Raw genomic sequence first — 19,351 nt, 5'->3', positions numbered from 1 at the left:
ATATATCCCAAGAAAACAGAAACACCAATCAGAAAGGATATATGCACCCCTATGTTCATAGCAGCCCAATTTACAATAGCTAAGATTTGGAAACAGCCTAAGTGACCATCAGCAGATGAATGGATTACTACACTATGGAATACTATGCTGCTGTAGGAAAAGAAAGAACTCTTACCTTTCGCAACAGCATGGATGGACCTGGAGAGCATTATGCTAAGCGAAATAAGCCAATCAGAGAATAACTATCACATGATCTCACTCATTTGTGGAATATAATGAACAACATAAACTGATGGACAAAATAGAGAGACAGAGAAGCATCAAACAGATTGTCAAACTTCAGTGGGATGGTAGGGAGCAGGTAGGGGGAAGAGTAAGAGATCAACCAAAGGACTTGTATGCATGCATATAAGCATAACCAACAGACACAGACACTAAGAGGGTGAGGGCATGTGCTGGGGGATGGAGGCAGATGGGGGGGAGAACACATATGTAATATTATTAGTATATGTAATACTTTAAACAAAAATAAAGTCAGACAGAAAAAAAGTCAAGAACCACATGATATCACTAATATGAGAGATATAAAACTAAAAGCAACATATGAACAAACATGAAAAACAAAAACTCATACACAAACCACAGTATGGTGGTTACCAGTATGGGAAGAGGGTTGGGAAGGTAGTGAAAGGTAAAGGGGGTCAAACATATGGTGACAGAAGATTTGACTTTTGGTGGTAAACACACATTGCAATATACAGATGATGAATCAAAAATTCTCTAATTTAAAAGTCTTAAAGTAATCATAAATGTTAACATCGGGCAAAATATAATAGCCCATGAACCAAGATTACGAATGATTAGTTTATTTGTAACGCATCACATGTTTCACCTTGTTATTTGACAAAATGGACAATAAACACCTGTCAGGCTGTAATGCTAAAAACAAAAAGACCTGCTTCATCCAAACAAGAAATGAATTAAAGAAACCAGCCTTAAGGGATCTAAGAAAAAATTCAGCACAGATTCAAACTCTTCTAGGATGAGGAAAATCCATAGTAGTTTATCTGGTGATTAATAGCAACTTAACATGGTGAGAAAAGAGTCAATAATATGCGAGTTTACTTTAAATATATATCTGAAAATTGTGTAAATCTCAAAAGAAATATTCTATCCATACTAATATTTAAATTACATTATCTTAATAAAACTTTTTATAGAAAAAAATTAAATAAAACAGATACCATAATATTTTATTAGTTAAATTATAAAAATTTAGTCAACTTTAGGTGACATCTTGACCAAACTACAGAAATAGTATCTAAGAAAAACATTACAGATAGCACTCCTTTTCAAAATATCCCGTCTCTTTTCAGATACAAAGTTCTAATTCCTTTATCTATATATTACTGTCTGCACTAAAATAGCATCAGGAAAGGGTTTTAAAGAGGCAGCAGAAGGAAGACTTGAGAGGATTCAGGTAACTGGGATTAACAAAAACCCTAGACTAATATGTAATTAGTTTATAAACATGCCCCCTCTTTCTATCCCTCAAGATGCCTTTTGTTACTTTATCCTTCTAGGCTCTCCTTGATGTCGAAGAGAGAAAGGGCTAGGGTAAAACATCGAAAAGATCAAAGAAGTCATTCCAAATCCTCTCAATTAGTCTTTGCAGGTATTTTTGAAGACTGTGGTACAGCAGGGACTAATTTGGGGAAGATTCGTCTGTGAAATGCTCTTATATGGCATAGTTTGCTATAGGAAATCTCTCTCAAAGCCATAAAAGTATGCTTACCTTACCCTCTGATTCTGGAATTGACTTGTTGTTGTTGTTGTTAATCCTCACCCAAGAATATTTTCCATTAATTTTTAGAGAGTGGAAGGGAAGGGACAGAGAGAGAAACATCGATGTGGGAGACACATCAATTGGTTGCCTCTTGCACTTGCCCCAACCAGAATCAGGGTAGCAGAATCATGGGATAGTTCTTTGTAGTTTTCTAACTTTTTTGCACTGAAATGAATTACTCCTATAATGAAAATGAGGGAAATGTCCTCACAATAAAAAACAAGGCAGCTTTCATTCAGCTTTTTTTTTTTTTTTAAGATATCTGAGCCATCTTCATTCACCCTGAAAAACCTAAATTCTAAAGCCATAAGCAAAATTATTTTTTATGACTAAGAGACTAATTTCATATGAATCAATATAGTATATGTATAACCCTGTATACACATAAAATACATGCTATCTATATACACTTTACACCCTATGTTTCTTACGAATACTGTATGAAAACATCTCTGCCTGCTTTTTAAGGTATTTTAAGGATTCTGTGATACAGCAAAAAGTGCTCTTTGTTCTCTTGTAGCAACCTATGTTCACCATTATCACAGTACGTTTCACACTCTATTATGATTTTAAGTTTGCTAGTCTTTTTCTTCTGACAAACTGTGACTCCAACATTTACATCAGCACAGTGCCTAGAACACAGCTGACACATTAATTACTGGATGCACTGATGAATGGAGGGACGGATGAAGACTTATGCACATATGCATACACAGATGGATGCATGGACAAATAAACAGAGATAGATGGACAACAGAATGGATAGTCACATGGACAGGCAGATGTATGGACAGAGAAATTAATGCAGGCTTTCAGTCATAAAAGCCTGGTCATAATTATGTAACAGGTCATTCTATCTTTCTAAGTTTTTTATTCATATGCTAGTGACGTGGTGGACGGATTCATGCACATTGAAAGGAAATTAATTAGAAGGTGGCTGGCAGGGCAGGACTGGGCAAGATGGGCCAGACACACCCTGGAGCCAACCTCCTGCAGTCCCTCCCCGGCATCTGTGGAGAGATCAGGGTCCCTCCAGCAGGTGGGGTCCCTCAGCCCGGCCTGTGGGTAATGGGCAGAAACCAGCTCTCTGACATCCCCCGAGGGGTCCCGGAGTGCGAGAGGGCACTCTGCAAAGTTGCTGTCGCACAGGGTGTGAAACACAAATGCAAGTGTGCAGTAAACCAGATTCAGGGCCAACAGTGCCCCAGCAACAACATAACCCGTGGCCAAAGGTGGAATCGCACGACCCCGCAAGGAATCAGGCTCCCTCCTCTCTGGTTTTGGGGTGCATCAGGCAAGAACCGTCGCTGCCAAGTCACTGCAGCTCGGCAGCTCCTGCATTGAGCACCTGCTCCCTGGTGGTCGTGTCATAGCGACTGGTCGGAGGGGCAGAGGGACCCTTAGCATATTAGCCTTTTATATATATAGATAAAATACAAGGGATTAAACTAGCTGACATTAGGTAAGTTCCTTCTAGCAGCCAAATTAGATAAGACTTAACCATGACTTTTTCGTTTTCAGCAATTAGAGAGGCTTGCGAATGGATATATTTGCTTTTAATAACTCTGAGTTATATTTAAGATTGAACTGTTGCCAAATCTTTGACCAGGGATACATCCCTGATCTTATATAAAAACATTATTCACATTAAAATGAGGGTTTACATGCTTTTTAGAATTGCAATACTATGAGGCTTGGACTCAGAGTGCCAAACACCAACCTCCTGAGAGCGTACTTTAAGTCTTTTTTCTTCAATGTACATATGACGTAGTAGCATTCCAATCACTGGTGACATTACATCTTTAAACAGGAAAAAACATAGTCTTTTGGGATATAAATATACCCACTTACCTTTTACTTTTTTATCAAACTTCTTCTGTTTCATTTTCTCTCGGTTTTTCTGTCGAACTTCCTTCGCTTCTTCTAATGCTTCCTGACTACCCCAAACTTCAAGAGCCCTCTTCACAATCTATAATACAGAATTCATATTTAAAATTAGTTGTGATTCAGAGTTGTAAATTATAGTTATAATTATTAAATCCACAGGCACCAAAGAATGATCTAACTCAAGTACAATTTTATAAATATTTATTTGAATTTTAAATATTGATAAGAAACAACTCTATTAATACCTCTATCTAAACCTATGAGACCCTCAGGAAATGTATGCTAACCTCGATTATAAATAGGAAAGTTATCCTCTGACTGTAACTGCTTCTCTGACTCATTCAGCTTTTTCACATATAAGTCAGGGGTCTGATGAGTTTTGATAAACTCACTCCCCAAAATTTACTTATTTACTTATCAATTAGTCACATCAGATCTAAATAGGAGGTAACCTCCAAAAATCTCCCACCACAAGAAATCAATCACTATCACTCTTCTCCTGAATCAATAATAGTTTCCATCTACTTGACTAACTTCTGATCTTTAGAATATGCATTTTTTTAAATCTTTGGTAGCTGAGTGACCTAAAATGTCTTTATTCTACTTTTAATACTTTAGATTATGTATCTTTACTCTTTATAAAATTTATTCATATTTAAGAGAAAAATATATACACTGAGAATTATGCTCAGAATATCTCTTACAATATGTTAAGGGGACCAAAATATCAATCAATGTAGCCAAACTCAAATCTCTTCTTAACATAAAAAGTGATATACTCTTATTTCAAACATTCTAAACTATCACATTTTCCACAATTAACCCTCTAAAAATGTTGCATCACCATGTGCTCAACAGTACTTTAACAATTCTGAGTCAAAAGTGGTTCAGGCCCGGCCGGCGTGGCTTAGTGGTTGAGCTTGGACCTATGAACCAAGCGGTGAGGGTTCGATTCCCTGTCAGGGCACATGCATTGGTTGCAGGCTCAATCCCCACCCAGTAGGGGCCATGCAGGAGGCAGCCAATAGATGATTCTCTCATCATTGATATTTCTATCTCTCCCTCTCCCTTCCTCTCTCTGATATCAATAAAAACATATATTTTTTAAAAAGTGGTTCAGAACAACTGAACACTCAATGTAAAGAAATGTAGGATACCTTAACAAAGCTGTTGTACTTGTATTTTCCTTCTTATGTACACACAAGCATGATATATAGCAAAAATGTATAAGTGTAATGGCACTATTTCAGTAAGTATAAAATAAAAACACCAAGGATAAGGAAGTACTGAGTCAGTTTAATGAGCACTTTTTCATTTCTGATAGTACATAAAATAGTAAATCTTCTAATCGATAGTTGTCTTATGTTCAATGAAATTCAGTGTGTGTTTGGTTTTACATGTGGCTTAATTTTATTTAAAGATATTAGGACTTTGTAGTACAGTGGGGCCTTGACTTACGAGTTTAATTCGTTCCGTGACGGGGCTCATAACTCAAATTACTCGGATGTCAAATCACTGTGACGTTCGCTGCGCCAACTAGCGGTGGGGTATCTGAAGCTGGCTCATAGCCCGAATTTTTTTGAGCTTGCAACTCAAAGCAAAAAATTGGCAGAGAGACGGTTCGTATCTCAAAAAAACTCGTTAGTCGGGACACTCGTAAGTCAAGGCCCCACTGTATATTTTAATTCAAATTGTTCTGAATTAATGCCTCAAAAAGAATACTACAGTATTTGTACCATTCTGGGGTACATACAGGAGGCTGCCTGGTCCCAAGATTTTTTGAGCTGTGCCATTCATGGCACTCTTCAGCTGTGCATCTCCTTTTGCAAATACTTTTGTCTTACTGTTTTTACCATTTCTATATGGAAGAGGCTTGTGACCAGTACTAATCTTGAGTACAGTTTTTTTTTTTGACCACAAGTAAATTAATGTTTGCTCTTAAATGTCATTTATCTACTCACAATTTCTCACAAAGAAATCAAATGTCATTTATAGCAGATGTTGCATGTAAATTGTTATCAAGTTATGACTACAGTTCAGATGATTAAGAATTTTATAACAGAAAGCTCTGCTATGTTTTAATTTTTATGTACAATTATGACAATTAGCACATTATAAAAATATAAACCTTTGCTTTTTACTATTTCTTTATCACTGTTTATCAATAATATCACTATTGGTTTCATAATGTAAATACTATATATTGAACAAATTAAATGTCAAATTTTTTTATTACCATAGTTCATGTTAATAGTGAAGCTTTCAGGTGTCTAGAGTTTTTTTGGTTAACATTCAATGCAAAACTACTAGATGGGTTCCCTAATATGTATACTATCTTTTTATCTGAAGAAATAAACTATGATCTTGAAAGTGCTGTTTGTTAAAACTTCACCTGTCCCAGGGAATAAAACGACTGAACAGAACTCATGAGAGACCTGTAATTTTAAGTAGAGTTTCATATCACCCCATTGTGAATGACGAGGATTCTTCTTCACAATAAATTTAAGAGGTGGTTCTCTTTTTTCTAAATCACAGTCTTTCAGAAGGTATTCTTGTTTTGCTTCTGTTTTAGTTATAAGTTTGTGTTTATCATCAGCATCTCTGAAAACAAATTAAGTCCATTATATAAGTTAGCTATTAAAATAAACTAAATTTTCAAAGAGCCCAACAACCTAGGGGTATGCATACCAAAAGGAACATATAAAATACTTTTCCCTGAAGCGCTCATGGTCAAATGGGCAGCACAAAAATTCTAACAGAAAAAAATGCTTTATCCTTTACATGTTCTGAGAAGCTATATTAGCAACAAATCCATATTATTGAAAATGTTAAGAATTTCTTTTCTACTTAAAGTCCCTTTTTTCCATAGATTTTTAAATAACTCATTAGAGTACAGCAAATATAAATGAGAACTAAGACTCAATAAGTAAGAAAATATAAATTAAAGCATAAAGTCAGGATGGACAGGCGATAAGGAAAATAAATATGCCCCAACACAATTAATTGTCCAGTTGGCTCTGAGCTTTTCAAAGTCAAGGCAAAAGTGGAGACAGTCAATTACATAGTTCTTCTCATTCATTTGTTCCCTATCTACATGCCAGGTATTCTGAGGCATGAGGAATACAGCAAAGAATAAAACAAAGCCTTGTTTTCATGAAGTTTACATCCCAGTGAAGGAAAAGACAGTCAATAAGCAAACACAGTGACAGATAAAAGTGCTATGAAGGAATATAAGGAGGTAGAGAAAGGATTTTCAGGTAGAGTGGGTATTCAGAGAAAGTCACTGATACGGGGACTCTTTGAGTAGAGCCCTTAACAAGGCAGAACATTCTGAACAGCCAGAGAAAGAACATTTCTGGCAGAGAGAAGAGCAAATGCAAAGGCTCCAACACAAGAGTCTGCTTGGCAACTGGAGCTCACAGCAAGAGGGCCACTGTGGCTAGAAAGCGTAAAGTGCATGATGGTGAGCAGTGATGAGAGATAAGGTCAGAGATAGGCAGTGACCTTCTAAGCAATGATGAAGACAATTTTATACCAAATGGATAAGGAACCATTAGAGTTCTGAGCCCTGGCCAGTTTTGCTCAGTAATTAGAGTGTAGGCCTCCTGACCAAAGGGTTGGGGGTACGATTCCTGATCAAGGGCATGTACCTGGGCTGCAGGTTCCATCCCCGGCCCTGGTCAGGGAGCGTGTGGGAGGCAACCAATTGATGTTTTTTCTCTCTCTCTCTCCCATTCCCTGCTCCACTCTCTCTTAAAAAAAAAAAAAATAATGGAAAGAAATATCCTCAGGAGAGGATTAATAAAAACAAAGAGGCCGAAACCGGTTTAGCTCAGTGGATAGAGCGGCGGCCTGCGGACTGAAAGGTCCCAGGTTCGATTCCGATCAAGGGCATGTACCTGGGCTGCAGGTTCCACCCCCGGCCCGGGTCAGGGAGCGTGTGGGAGGCAACCACTTGATGTTTTTTCTCTCTCTCTCTCCCATCCCCTGCTCCACTCTCTCTTACAAAAAAAAAAAAATAATGGAAAGAAATATCCTCAGGAGAGGATTAATAAAAACAAAGAGGCCGAAACCGGTTTAGCTCAGTGGATAGAGCGGCGGCCTGCGGACTGAAAGGTCCCAGGTTCGATTCCGATCAAGGGCATGTACCTGGGCTGCAGGTTCCACCCCCGGCCCGGGTCAGGGAGCGTGTGGGAGGCAACCACTTGATGTTTTTTCTCTCTCTCTCTCCCATCCCCTGCTCCACTCTCTCTTACAAAAAAAAAAAAATAATGGAAAGAAATATCCTCAGATGAGGATAAATAAAAACAAAGAGTTTTGAGTAAAAGGGTATATGGAGAAGAGACTAACAATGCAAAAGTGGGGAGAAGACACCAGTTAAAAGATCACTACTGCAGTGGTCCGGGCAAAAGCTGATGGAGGCCTAGTCTAAGGTAATAGCGGGAAAAAGGATGAGAATATAATTTGAACATGGAGCCAAATACATTTGGAATTAAACACGGGATAGCAGAGAACTAGCCAATGAAAGAAGTTGGCCTTTACTGAAGCAATGAATACTGAAGAGGAGGTACAGGTCAAGGAGGGAGACTTAAAACTGGAAATACCTTTAAGAAAGCTAAGTAACTTGTAAGTCTCAACTGAAGGAGGAGACAGGTAAACGACACTGTACTGACTTATAATCCTGAAAGATGTTGAAAGGAAACAAAATGGAGGACTGTGTTCCTAATTATGTGTAAATTTTCAAATACATTTTTACCACTAATTTTCTTTAAATTGATACATCAGTTGTTTTCATTTTCTCATGGAAATAGATTATAAGTGCGAATTCAGTTTCCAAAAGCTGTTGATACTTCAAGGAGAGTAGCAATAATGTGGACCTTAACCACTGTGGGCATTAATGACACTGCATGTCAATGGGAACAGATTTTATCATTTATATTCCAACTAGAGGCCCGATGCACAAAATTTGTGCATGGGTAGGGTCCCTAGGCCTAGCTGGCAATCAAGGCCGATCTGTCGAGCCACCAGCAAGGTGATCCGGGGTGGGGGAGCCCCACTGGTACCCACATTGGCCAGTCTGGTGCCTCTTGCTCCAGGGGAGTGATCTGGGGCCAGCACTGGCTTGCTTGCTGGACAGCCCCCACCCCAACCACCCTACCAGCGCCACCCCCGGTGACCTCCCTCTGTGGGGTGACCAGCGGGCGACTGGAGGGCCCCCCCACTGGCACCCACGTTGGCTGACCTGGGGCCTGTGGGCTGGGGGCAGCTCCTGTGTTAAGCATATGCCCCCCCCTAGTGGTCAATGCACGTCATAGCAATCTGTAGCTCCACAGATCATTCTGCTATTTGTTTGATTTGCATATTAGGCTTTTATTATATAAGATGGGTGCCAGGACATATCCAGTCACCGATGTGATCATGAAACCAGAAACAACTCCATTCTCTCTGTCTTCCAAGGATTCTACCTACAAAAGTCAATGGTGACGGCTCCCAATATCTGTAGCAGGGATGCTGAAAAGGCAGGTCCTCCCAGCAGGTCAGGAGTTAATCTAGGGCTACAGGTAAAAGAATTAAGAGTAGGAAACAGATAAGAGAGCTAAGTAAGATTCCAAGATAGGATCTTAGGTGTGAAAGACACCAACACAGGACTTAGCTGAGGTAAACAGCAGGGACCAGAACCATTTGGAAAGAAGAATTATTCTGGGGTGATATAAAAAGAGGATAAAGGCCAGAAGAAAAAGAATGACAGAAAAATGTGATTTTTCCTCATCTCTTTTCTTCCCTGACTGTTCAGAAGAGTAAAAAATGAATGGAAAGAACTAGGAGAGTGACTGGGCAGCTTTTAGTCTCCTACTCTCTCTCATTAACTGCCCCAGTTCTCAGACCAAGGCATCAACATACACTGAGACAAGTAAAAAATGGAGATCGTTAGAGAAGGGTTAGGAACCTGCTACTGAGAGATGGGTAAAACCCCCCAGGCCAGCAGAAAGAAAAAAAAACTATGGCAGAACCTGGGGCATTCCAATTTATGTGACATATTAATTTTGATAAGCACAGGCTTCCTGTATTTCTTTGGCAAAATGGAAACCATAGAAATGTTAGGGAACTACCCAAATAAAAATCATTATTACTAAATAAAATATTAAATTCAAATGAACTATTTTACCCTATGCCTGTATGTTAACATTCAACTTTAGCAATTGAGAACATTGTCTGAAATAAAGTAATTACCTGCAGTTATCACAAGTTGGCAAATCAAAGTGATTCATAAGATAAGAATCCATAAATTCTCTACTACATTCTTCACATATTGCATAATCAAATTCCATAACAGGTCCTAAAGAAAAGATGATCAATTCTTTAAGTTTTCTTTTTTGTGACTAGAATTTTCCTCTATTTTATTAGCTTCTTGACATGTATTTTATGCCTGACACCATTTACATAAAAGACAAAATAAAAATTAAGTAATCTTTTACTTACTAAAAAAAATGTTAGATAGAAGAAAAAGGAAATAACATCAGGGGGAAAATCCCTATCAATACATCAAGTATTTTTGAACCCAAACCATGTGTAAGATAATTATTTAACATCAATTTGCAAAGAATTATGCACATTACCCAAAATTACCAACCTAGCCCGGCTGGTGTGGCTCAGTGGTTGAGTGTCCACTTATGAATTCAAGAGGTCAAGGTGCGATTCCTGGTCAGGGCACCTGTCCAAGTTGTGGGCTTGATCCCCACTGCAAGAGGCAGCCGATCAATGATTCTCTCTCATCTTTAATGTTTCTCTCTCTCTCTCTCTCTCCCTTCCCCTCTGAAATCAATAAAAATATATACTAATATTTTTTAAATGGCCCACTGAGATTCCTATTTTCTGAAAACACATTTTACCTGGTTCATGAACAACTTTTCCAACTGTATGTTCTTCTTCTCCTTCCTCTTCCAGAATGAAGCCTCCATGTGTATCAATTATCTTTGGGGCAGCTTTTATGTTAGCCATGCCTATTAAAAAAAAAGTAAAAGTGGTCAACAAGTGAGCTAGGTAAGCCCATATGCTCCCTTCTGCATAAACAGAAATTTTCCTTAAATTTAATATGTATCAAACAAGATAAGGAATGTCCACTATAATCACTTCTATCCAACATTAAAGGTTCCAGCTAGTGCAATAAGACAAGAAAACAAAACAGGCATAAAGGTTGGAAAGAAGTAAAACAGTCTTTATTCACAGATGATCTGATTATATATGTAGAACATGCACAGGAATGTACAATTACAATTAAATAATAACACCCAGGGCCCTGGCCAGTGGGGCTCAGTTGGTTGGAGCATTCTTCCACACTCTGAAAGATCACAGATTCGATTCCCAGTTTCGGCATATGCCTGGGTAAAAGGTTCAGTCCCCAGTTGCGGGGGGGGGGGCGCACACAGGAGGCAACCGATCAATGTTTCTCTCACATCAATGTTTTTCTCTCTCTCCCCCGCCCCCACACCTTACTCTCATTAAAATCAATAAAGGCATATCCCTCAAGTGCAGATTTAAAAAATAAATAATAAACAAATAAATAGCACCTTGAAAGAGATTTCTGGTCAAGATGGTTATGTAGATAAATGTGGTACTTGAATCCTCCCACAAACACATAAAAATTACAACTAAACTATAGGAAAACCATCATTCAGAATTGCCTAAAAATTAGCTGAATGGAAATCCTACAACTCGGGATTTAAAGAAGCAGCCATGTAACACTGGTAGGAGGGGCAGAGACTCAGAAAGGGCTGGTCCCACACCCATGTGTGGCAGATGAAAATTGTCTCAATTGTGGAAGTCCTCCCTTAGGAATGAGAAGTGCCAGACCTACACCAGGCCCCAAGCCCAGGGTTACAGTGCCAGGAAGAGAAGTCCCCATAACTTATGGCTGTAAAAACCAGCAGGGATTGAGGCTGAGCAAGATGAAGGGTTGCTGGAGTCCCAGGCAATTCTTCTCAAAGGGCCCATGCACAGACTTACTCGGACTCACTCTCCGAGCTTCAGTGCTGGGGCAGCAACTTGAAAGGAACTAGGGACATAAGAGGAGGAAATGAATTGTCTGGCATCAGGGTCAGAGCCGGGGGTACAGCTTTCTGCCAGACAAAAGTGCGCCCTAGCCGGTTTGGCTCAATGGATAGAGTGTCGGCCTGCGGACTGAAGGGTCCCGGGTTCAATTTCTGTCAAGGGCACATACCTTGGCTGCAGGCTCAGCCCAGGCCCTGGTCAGGGCTCGTGCAATAGGTAACCAATCGATGTGTTTTTCTCATCGATGTTTCTCGCTGTCTGTCCCTTTCTCTTCCACTCTCCCTAAAAATCAATAGAAAAATATCTTCACATGAGGATTAACAACAAAAAGTGCTAGCAGAGGCCATGGTTCCTTTTCTGAGCCACGCACCCCCACCTCCCAGGCCCGAGCCATATCTGAGTCTCCATCAACCTGGCTCATACTGTCTGCCCAGCCTTGTGATTCTGAGGCCCTGCCCCACACAACTTATGAGCCCACCCAAGGTGTTTTCAGTGGCTTTTCCATCTGAATGGTTTGTCATGGCTCATGCTTTTTTTTGTTGTTGTTAATCCTCACCTGAGGACATTTTTCCATTGACTTTTAGAGAGTGGAAGGGAGGGGAAGAGACAGAGAAACAGCGGATGTGGATGGACGTATGGATTGGTTGCCTCCCATTTGCAGCCCAGGGCCGGAGATCAAACCAGCAACTGAGGTGTGTGCCCTTGACCAGAATCAAACCTGGGACCTGTCAGTCCCCAGGCCACACCCTATCCACTGAGCCAAACTGGCTAGGGCCTGGCTCATGCATTGGACTTCCCTAAAATCTCTTAAACAAGCAACATCTGGCCTCAGAATGCCTGGTACCTCTCACTGAGTGGCCCTAGGCCCGGCACTGGCAGCAGCCAGCCTTGGTTTGAATCCTGGACTTGCCTGAGCACCACCAAGTCCAACACCAGGGCGAGAGATGCCCAGTGCAGCAGAGGCTGCTCGAGGAGCGGAGGAGACCCATCCCAGTGTCAGATGCCCTGAGTTCTAGAGCTGATCGGCCTGCGCACTTGCTGGGAGGAAACCGAACCAACCCCTTTCCTTTTCTGGTCCTCAATGACCACTTCATTAAAACAGAATCCTAACTTTGCCCTAATCATTTACCCGGTTAGCTCTGAGAATCACATTAGCTCATTTGAAACACGTGAAGCGCAACAGGTGCTCCTCGGTGAGCCCCACAGAGAGGGTCGACAATGTCTATCTGCTCCTTTTGGCGCCCTGCAGTAGCAAGCCCTCGGCTGGGCACGGAAAGTGCCCTCAGCCGCCCTCGGAGGACGAATGCGGGAGCAGGTGCAGGTTACTGACACGGTGAAGGTCTAAGAGTTAAGGACCGCCTCCGGTACCTGGAAGCTGCAGGAAGAGGACAGACAGGGGCAGCCGAGGCGCTGACCGGCGCTGGCGCGCCCACCTGCCAGCGAGTGCAGCGGCTGTAAAAGCTAAGGACCGCGGCCCGGGGGCAGCGAGGCCAGCCCGGGGGCAGCGAGGCCGGCCCGGGGCTGGGAGTCAGGGAGCCGGGTTCGACCGCGGAACCGTCCCGTGGGCTGGGACTGCTCGCTTCGACAAGACCCTAGCGGACGCCCCGACCCAGGACAGCGGGAGGGTGTGCGCGCAGACGCGAGGGGGCTCGCGCCACACAAGGGACCCGGCACCCGGTCCCCCAGCAGAGGGAGAGGGCAGCGCCGCCAGGACCCAAACCTCCGGTAGCCGCAACCGCCGTCGCCGGGTAGGGCCGGGCCGCCAACCGGGCCTGGCGCAGCATCAGCGCCCGCTGCCGCTTCCGCTCGATGCTCGCCCGCACGGAGGCAGGCAGCTCCGCCGGCTGTTCCGAAGCCGCCGGCTGCGGTGAAGTTTCCTCGACCGCCGCCATCGCCAATCTCAGCGCACTTGGTCTCCAGCCCCGCGCACGCGCACGCACACGCGCAGGCGCCCCGAGCGGCCCCGGAGGGAAGTGCGCCTGCGCGGAGGGCGGAGGGACGGGCGGCGGCGGAGTATGCGCGCTGGCGGGGACCGGGAATAGCTCCGGTTTATAAACCGGGGGAAAGCGGTGCCGAGATCGTTTTCTTCGGGACTTGGTCATCTTTAAAGTAACAGTTTCGCTTGGTGGTTTAGAATCTAGGCTTTGGAGTCAGACCTAGGTTAAGTCCTACTCTGACACCATCTGCGTGATCTTGAACAAGTTTTTTAACCTGAATTCAGTAGTAAAATGAGGATAACTACGGAACCCCTTCCGGGTTGTTGGGAAGATTAGATGTAGACTTTCAACACAATGCCTGGCACAGTAAGCTTCCCAAAATGATAGCAGCTGGTAGTAATAATGTGTCAATCAAGAGAGACCCAGAGATGATGGATCTGGCTTTCCTTTGGACAGAGCCTTAGGTTTGAGAGGAGAACACCTGCATTCAAACGCTCACTTGCTGTGTGAGCTCAGGCAAAGGCAGCGCCTGGTACCAAGGTTGGTATACGAGGTGTACCGGTTAATAATGCGGATTTTTTCAATAGATGGAGTTACACAGATGTTGATATATATGCGATTTGATATGTATGCTATTTTATTGTATTGCTCCTTCAGGTCAAAACTTCATATGTCAAATTTGTTGAAGGTGTTAACATCATAGATATTTTTACGCTTAAAAATGTTGAATTTCGTGCCAAAAAAAGAGCATTTGCAGGAAGTTTTAATTCATTACTTTATTTTGAGGAAAAGTGCTAAAATGCAGATTAAGTTTTAACTGGTTAATAATACAGATTTTGTAATCCAAAGAAAACACAATTTCAAGAGAAAAATCAACAGTGCTTTATTCAAAGTAATGTCCATCGCTAGCTACACATTTCCCCCATCTTTCAGGTAATTTGTGGATACTGTCTTACTAGAACTTTTCTTGTTTTGAGGCAAACCATTCAGAGACCCAATTTTCCACTTCGTACGTTTTGAAGTGCTGCTCAGAAAGTGTGTGTGCCATCAATCGGAACAAGTGGTAATCTGAAGGAGCAAGGTCTGGTGAATATGGCTGGTGTGTTAATACTAATATATATTCTGAAGAACCTATATAAAGCAGATAAATGTTCAGATCTACTGGTTGAACTGGAGATAGAAATGTCAAGCCATTCTTATTGCCTTTCCCCTCAGATCCCTCTTTCTCCCTCTCTATCTTGTCCAGGTGATAAAATCTCAAATTATATGTAACACCAAAAGCACAAGCAAGGAAATAAAAAATTCTATAAGGTGGCTAAGTTGAAAACGTGGGCATTAAAGAACACTATCAAGAATGTGAAAAGGCAACTTACAAATGGCAGAAATATTTGCAAATCATATCTGAAAAGGGGCTAGTATTCAGAATATACAGGGTGTCCCCCAAAATGTATACACACTTTGAATGATTACCAAGTCAGTGTTTATTAACATTTAATTTTCAAAATTAAGTAAGTTATCAGCTGTTAAAGGGTATATACATTTTGGGGGGGACACCCTATATAAATAACTGTTACAATCCACTAACAAAAAGGCAAATAGCCCAGTTTTTAAACGAGCAAAGGGCTTAAGTAGACATTTTTCTAAAGAAGATATACAAATAACCGATGAATACATAAAAAGATACTCATCTTAGTTATTAGGGAAGTACAAATCAAAAGCACAATAAGAAACCGCTTTACACCCAATAAGATGACTAGAACTAAGAAAAACAAAATAGTAAGTTGACAAAGATGTGGACAAATTGGAACCCTCACGCATTGTTGGAGGGAATATAAAATGCTGCTATATAAAACAGTTTGGCTATTCTTCAAAAATGTTAAACATAGAAATACCATACGAGTCAGCAATTCCACAACTGGGTATAAACCCAAAAGAATTGACAACAGAGTTCAAACAAAAAACAAAAGTTTGAAATTACCCTAATATCTATCAAATGGTGGATGGATAAACAAAATGTGGTATATCCATACAAAGGAATATTATTCAGCCATAAAAGGAAGAAAGTAAGATATATGTTAGAACATGGATAACCCTTGAAAACATTATGCATTCCTTTTATATGGACTATATGAATAAGCAAACTCATAGTGACAGAAAGCCAATTAGTGATTGCCAGGGGCTGAGGGAAGAGGGGACTAGGGAATGACTGCCTATGAATATAGGTTTTCTTTTTGGGGTAATGAAATGTTCTGGAGCTAGATAGTGGTGAATGGGCCCAGGCGATCAGTGGAAGTTAATGAACCTGGTCAGGTGTGGGACTTGAGCAAACTGGAGTGAGGACACCTCTTAAAAGAGTCAGCTACTACACAGACCCCATGGGTAGTTGTCAAGACAGCATTTGGGCCCACTATTGCCAGATTGCCCAATGCTTCCAGAAACGTAACTGCTTCTCAAACGGTAAGCACATATGAGTCCCCTGGTGAGCTTGTTAAACTGCAGATTCTGATTCAGTAGGTCTGTGGTGGAACCTCAAGAATGTGCATTGCTAACAAGCTCCCTGGTATGCGGTAGCTCCACTAACCACAATGAATAGTAAGGGTCCCGCTCACAGGTTCTCAAACTTGGCAGCACACTGGCAGCATCCGAAGAGTTGAGCCAGTGCATGCTTAGGCCCTACCCCCAGAGAGATTCTGATATCATTGGTCCGGGATGGGATCTGGGCATCGGAATTCTGTAAAGTACCTCCCTACCCTCACCCCTTTACCCCTACATACTTCTAATGGGCACCAAGTTTTTGAGAGCCAGAACCCCATGTGACCCTTTTAGGCTCTATGCAGCTCTAAGAGTCTCTGGGGCTATGCAGTATTTCTAAAGAACAAGGTAACAGTTCTTCCCCAAAGTAACCTTTTGAGAATAATCAGCCCCAAGAGCTTCCTCCCCAACAAAGCACAGCTGAGATGCTGTACAAGCCCTGGCGTTTCGTAACTCTTGACAACCTGAAGGGTCTCCTCTTATAGGTAACTCCCTCTCCTCTGGCTTCCTGGCCTTTGTTAGAAAGTTTCATGTAACTGGGTCTGAATTGTGAGCTGACGCCTCAACCAAGCAAAAACGAGGCACCTTTAGAGAAAAGAAAAAGAGTGCATGCCCCGATCTGTACCTCTCACAGGGTGACAGAGGCTGTGGGGCTTGCCCAGAGGGCAGCAGCATGAGTCATCTCCATGAGGGCACAAAAGGAAAACAGGCAAGGAGAATGGGCCAGTGAATGCATTCTTGCCTCTCCCCGTTTACAGTCTCGGGGAAAACCTGTGACTACATCTATCTTCCTGCTTTGTACCTCTCTCATCTCCCAGACCAACTGTGATCCTGGCTGAAAGAGGGGTGCTTAAGAAAGCACAGAAAGAATGGAAAGCCCGGACCCAAGAGTGAGGAGCAGCAGGCAGGTAAGAATGGAAGCCAGGAAGGGGAAAGAGAAACTTGGCAGTGTTTCCTGACAGGCCTCCTGTCTAAGAGCATTACTGGGGTTATTCATGCCGAGATGACAGGATGTGAACATATTTGTCTTTATTATCTAGTAAATAGCACATGTGTGTGGCTTTCTTTTTTATTTCCATTTTCACCCTGATTCCCTGGGGCTGTCCCCCTTAATGTGGTCACTTTGAACATAGTTGGCCTCAGTTCATAATAGGAGAACATCTGGTGAGAAGGAGCACGCCAAGGGGGAAACTGTCTGGGACAAGGATGCAGAAACACAGAAATTAGTCTGATCCTGTTGACTTAAGCTGTATTGATTTAGTAATCCAGGAAATGCAGTCTCTTTTTGCTGTGATTGACCAGGCAAACACTCCTGGAGAAACTTAGATTTCAATCTCCGTGAACCAAAAGATAAAGGGATTAAGGAAAAAAGCATCATATTGGAAATTTGATCAATAAAATGTCTGCGTGTGTGCAAAGGGATTTAGGAAGCATCTTAAAGACTCACAAGAACTTTCTCTCCAAAAGCAATAAGGGGTGGGAGGGTCCAAATGATTCAACTAAGGACAGGGCCTAGAAAAAATGACTGTCAGCACTGGAACCCCAAACCCCTTGTCACTCCTGGATCTCCCATACTCTGCATTCCCCAGATCATAAATACAGCCCAGGGGACCTTGTTTCTTACTGCCTCTTCCGAGAAGCCTGCCCTGACTTCCTCCTCTGGCTGCCTATGAACCTCTTGTGCTGGTGCTGTGGCACTTACCACACCTGCTATCCTTACTAGATTCTCAGGTCCTTGAGAGCTGGGACTGTCTGATTTATCTCACATCTCCGGGACTTAGCACAATGTCTGGCACAGAGTAGCTGTTCAGTAAATGTCCGTGGAATTAAATGGAATGATAATACTGACCAAGCCTAGTTGGATGTTTCACCAGCACTGAAAATTCAAGGTCCAAAGCTGAACCCTACAGCCACCTTGGTTCTGCTTATACACCTGCAGTGGTAAAGAACACTCCACTTCGGAACAGCCTATTCCACTGCTGTCTAGCTGTAGCCATTACTCACTGCACTAACAATAGTAACAATAATAATAACAAACACTTATATTGTGCTCATGGTTTTGAAAGCATTTTAAATGTATTTATCTAATTTTTATAACTACTTAATGAGTATTTTCACTCATCTCAGTTTATAGATGAGACAACGAAGGCATGGAGATGTTAAGTAACCTGTTCAAGGCGACAAGAACGAAAGCAGTGTCTGAGCTGAGGGAGGTGTTCTTCTCAGTGTTTGGGGCTGTTCGGACCACATCTGGAGCCTGTGCCCACTTCCGGACACCACCGAGGGAACTGGAGCCAGGGTGTGGCCAGATTGGAGGGAAGGGCTAGGAACCCTATCATGGAAGAAATGCTGAGAGGGAGGCCAATGCAGAAGGTTCGTGATCAAGGTGCCAATCTCCAAAGGACTTGTGGGGCGGCGGGCACAGAGGTGGGCTGCAGCCTTTGTGTTCTCACTGAGCTGGAGATCCACGGCAGCCTCACTGGGCAGGGTTTCTTCTCCCTTCAGATCACCAGGCCCAGGTCTACACTCATGGCCTTCTCTCGTGGCCCCACGTCTCTCTGGAGTGGAAGACAGAAGTGGCCACAGGATGAGAATCTGACCCAAGGTCCACGCTTCTGGGACAGGAATGCACCAAAGACCCTGCAGGGAAGCAAATTCAAGTTGTCATGGGGCCCACGCTGGCAATGCAAACAAGTGAAGCTAGTTGGGCACTGGCCTTTTAAATGTACAGAAATAGTTTCACGTCCACAGATAAATATGTTGAGCCTATTTTCCTTACAACAAATGACTTGGTCTTTTATTTTTCCTTTTTGACAAAGACGTAATAAGAAAAATGTTTTTACTTTTGTTTTTATAATAAAATAAAAAAACACACAGCATACGTGCAATGAGAAATGGTGCCACCAGTCATCCTTATTGCTGGGCAACAATAGGGAGCTAAGGAGGCAGCTGTGACTGGGCTGAGGCAGGTCCAATGAGGCTAAGCCTTCCATTTTGTTATAGGAGCAGCTAGAAATCTGGGTTTTTATATAAAACCTTCCAATTTCTAAAGGTGAACACTGATGCTCAAAAAGCAACATGCAAGCTTGATGGAAATCCC

General features: G+C 42.2%; 1 protein-coding gene and 1 long non-coding RNA gene across 4 annotated transcripts in view; one reads left to right on the top strand and one right to left on the bottom strand.

Annotated features, from left to right (window-relative positions):
* Positions 1–13,739, bottom strand: part of XPA (xeroderma pigmentosum, complementation group A) — a 27,189-nt gene extending 13,450 nt beyond the window's left edge. For 2 of the 3 annotated variants that reach the window (XM_015560493.1, XM_006758445.2), the window contains exons 1-5: positions 13,503–13,739; positions 10,624–10,734; positions 9,965–10,070; positions 6,169–6,334; positions 3,698–3,815 (exon numbers count right to left, since the gene is read on the bottom strand). In XM_015560493.1, coding sequence (XP_015415979.1) covers positions 3,698–3,815; positions 6,169–6,334; positions 9,965–10,070; positions 10,624–10,734; positions 13,503–13,674 — 673 coding nt within the window. In that variant the 5' untranslated portion in view covers positions 13,675–13,739. Of the gene's footprint in view, positions 1–3,697; positions 3,816–6,168; positions 6,335–9,964; positions 10,071–10,623; positions 10,735–11,951; positions 11,991–13,502 lie in introns of those variants that run through there. The other variant, XM_015560494.1, reaches the window with a different exon arrangement.
* A 93-nt stretch (positions 13,740–13,832) lies between these two features.
* Positions 13,833–19,065, top strand: LOC107182242. Its single transcript, XR_001512961.1, has 3 exons — positions 13,833–14,259; positions 17,070–17,159; positions 18,379–19,065. It is a non-coding gene; the product is annotated as an uncharacterized LOC107182242 (long non-coding RNA).
* The last annotated feature ends 286 nt before the right edge of the window (positions 19,066–19,351 follow it).

The sequence above is a fragment of the Myotis davidii genome, unplaced genomic scaffold (assembly GCF_000327345.1).
Source record: "Myotis davidii unplaced genomic scaffold, ASM32734v1 scaffold534, whole genome shotgun sequence".
NCBI lineage: Eukaryota > Metazoa > Chordata > Mammalia > Chiroptera > Vespertilionidae > Myotis > Myotis davidii.
Note: the sequence above shows the minus strand (reverse complement) of the source record. Positions and strands in the feature narration are given on the sequence as shown.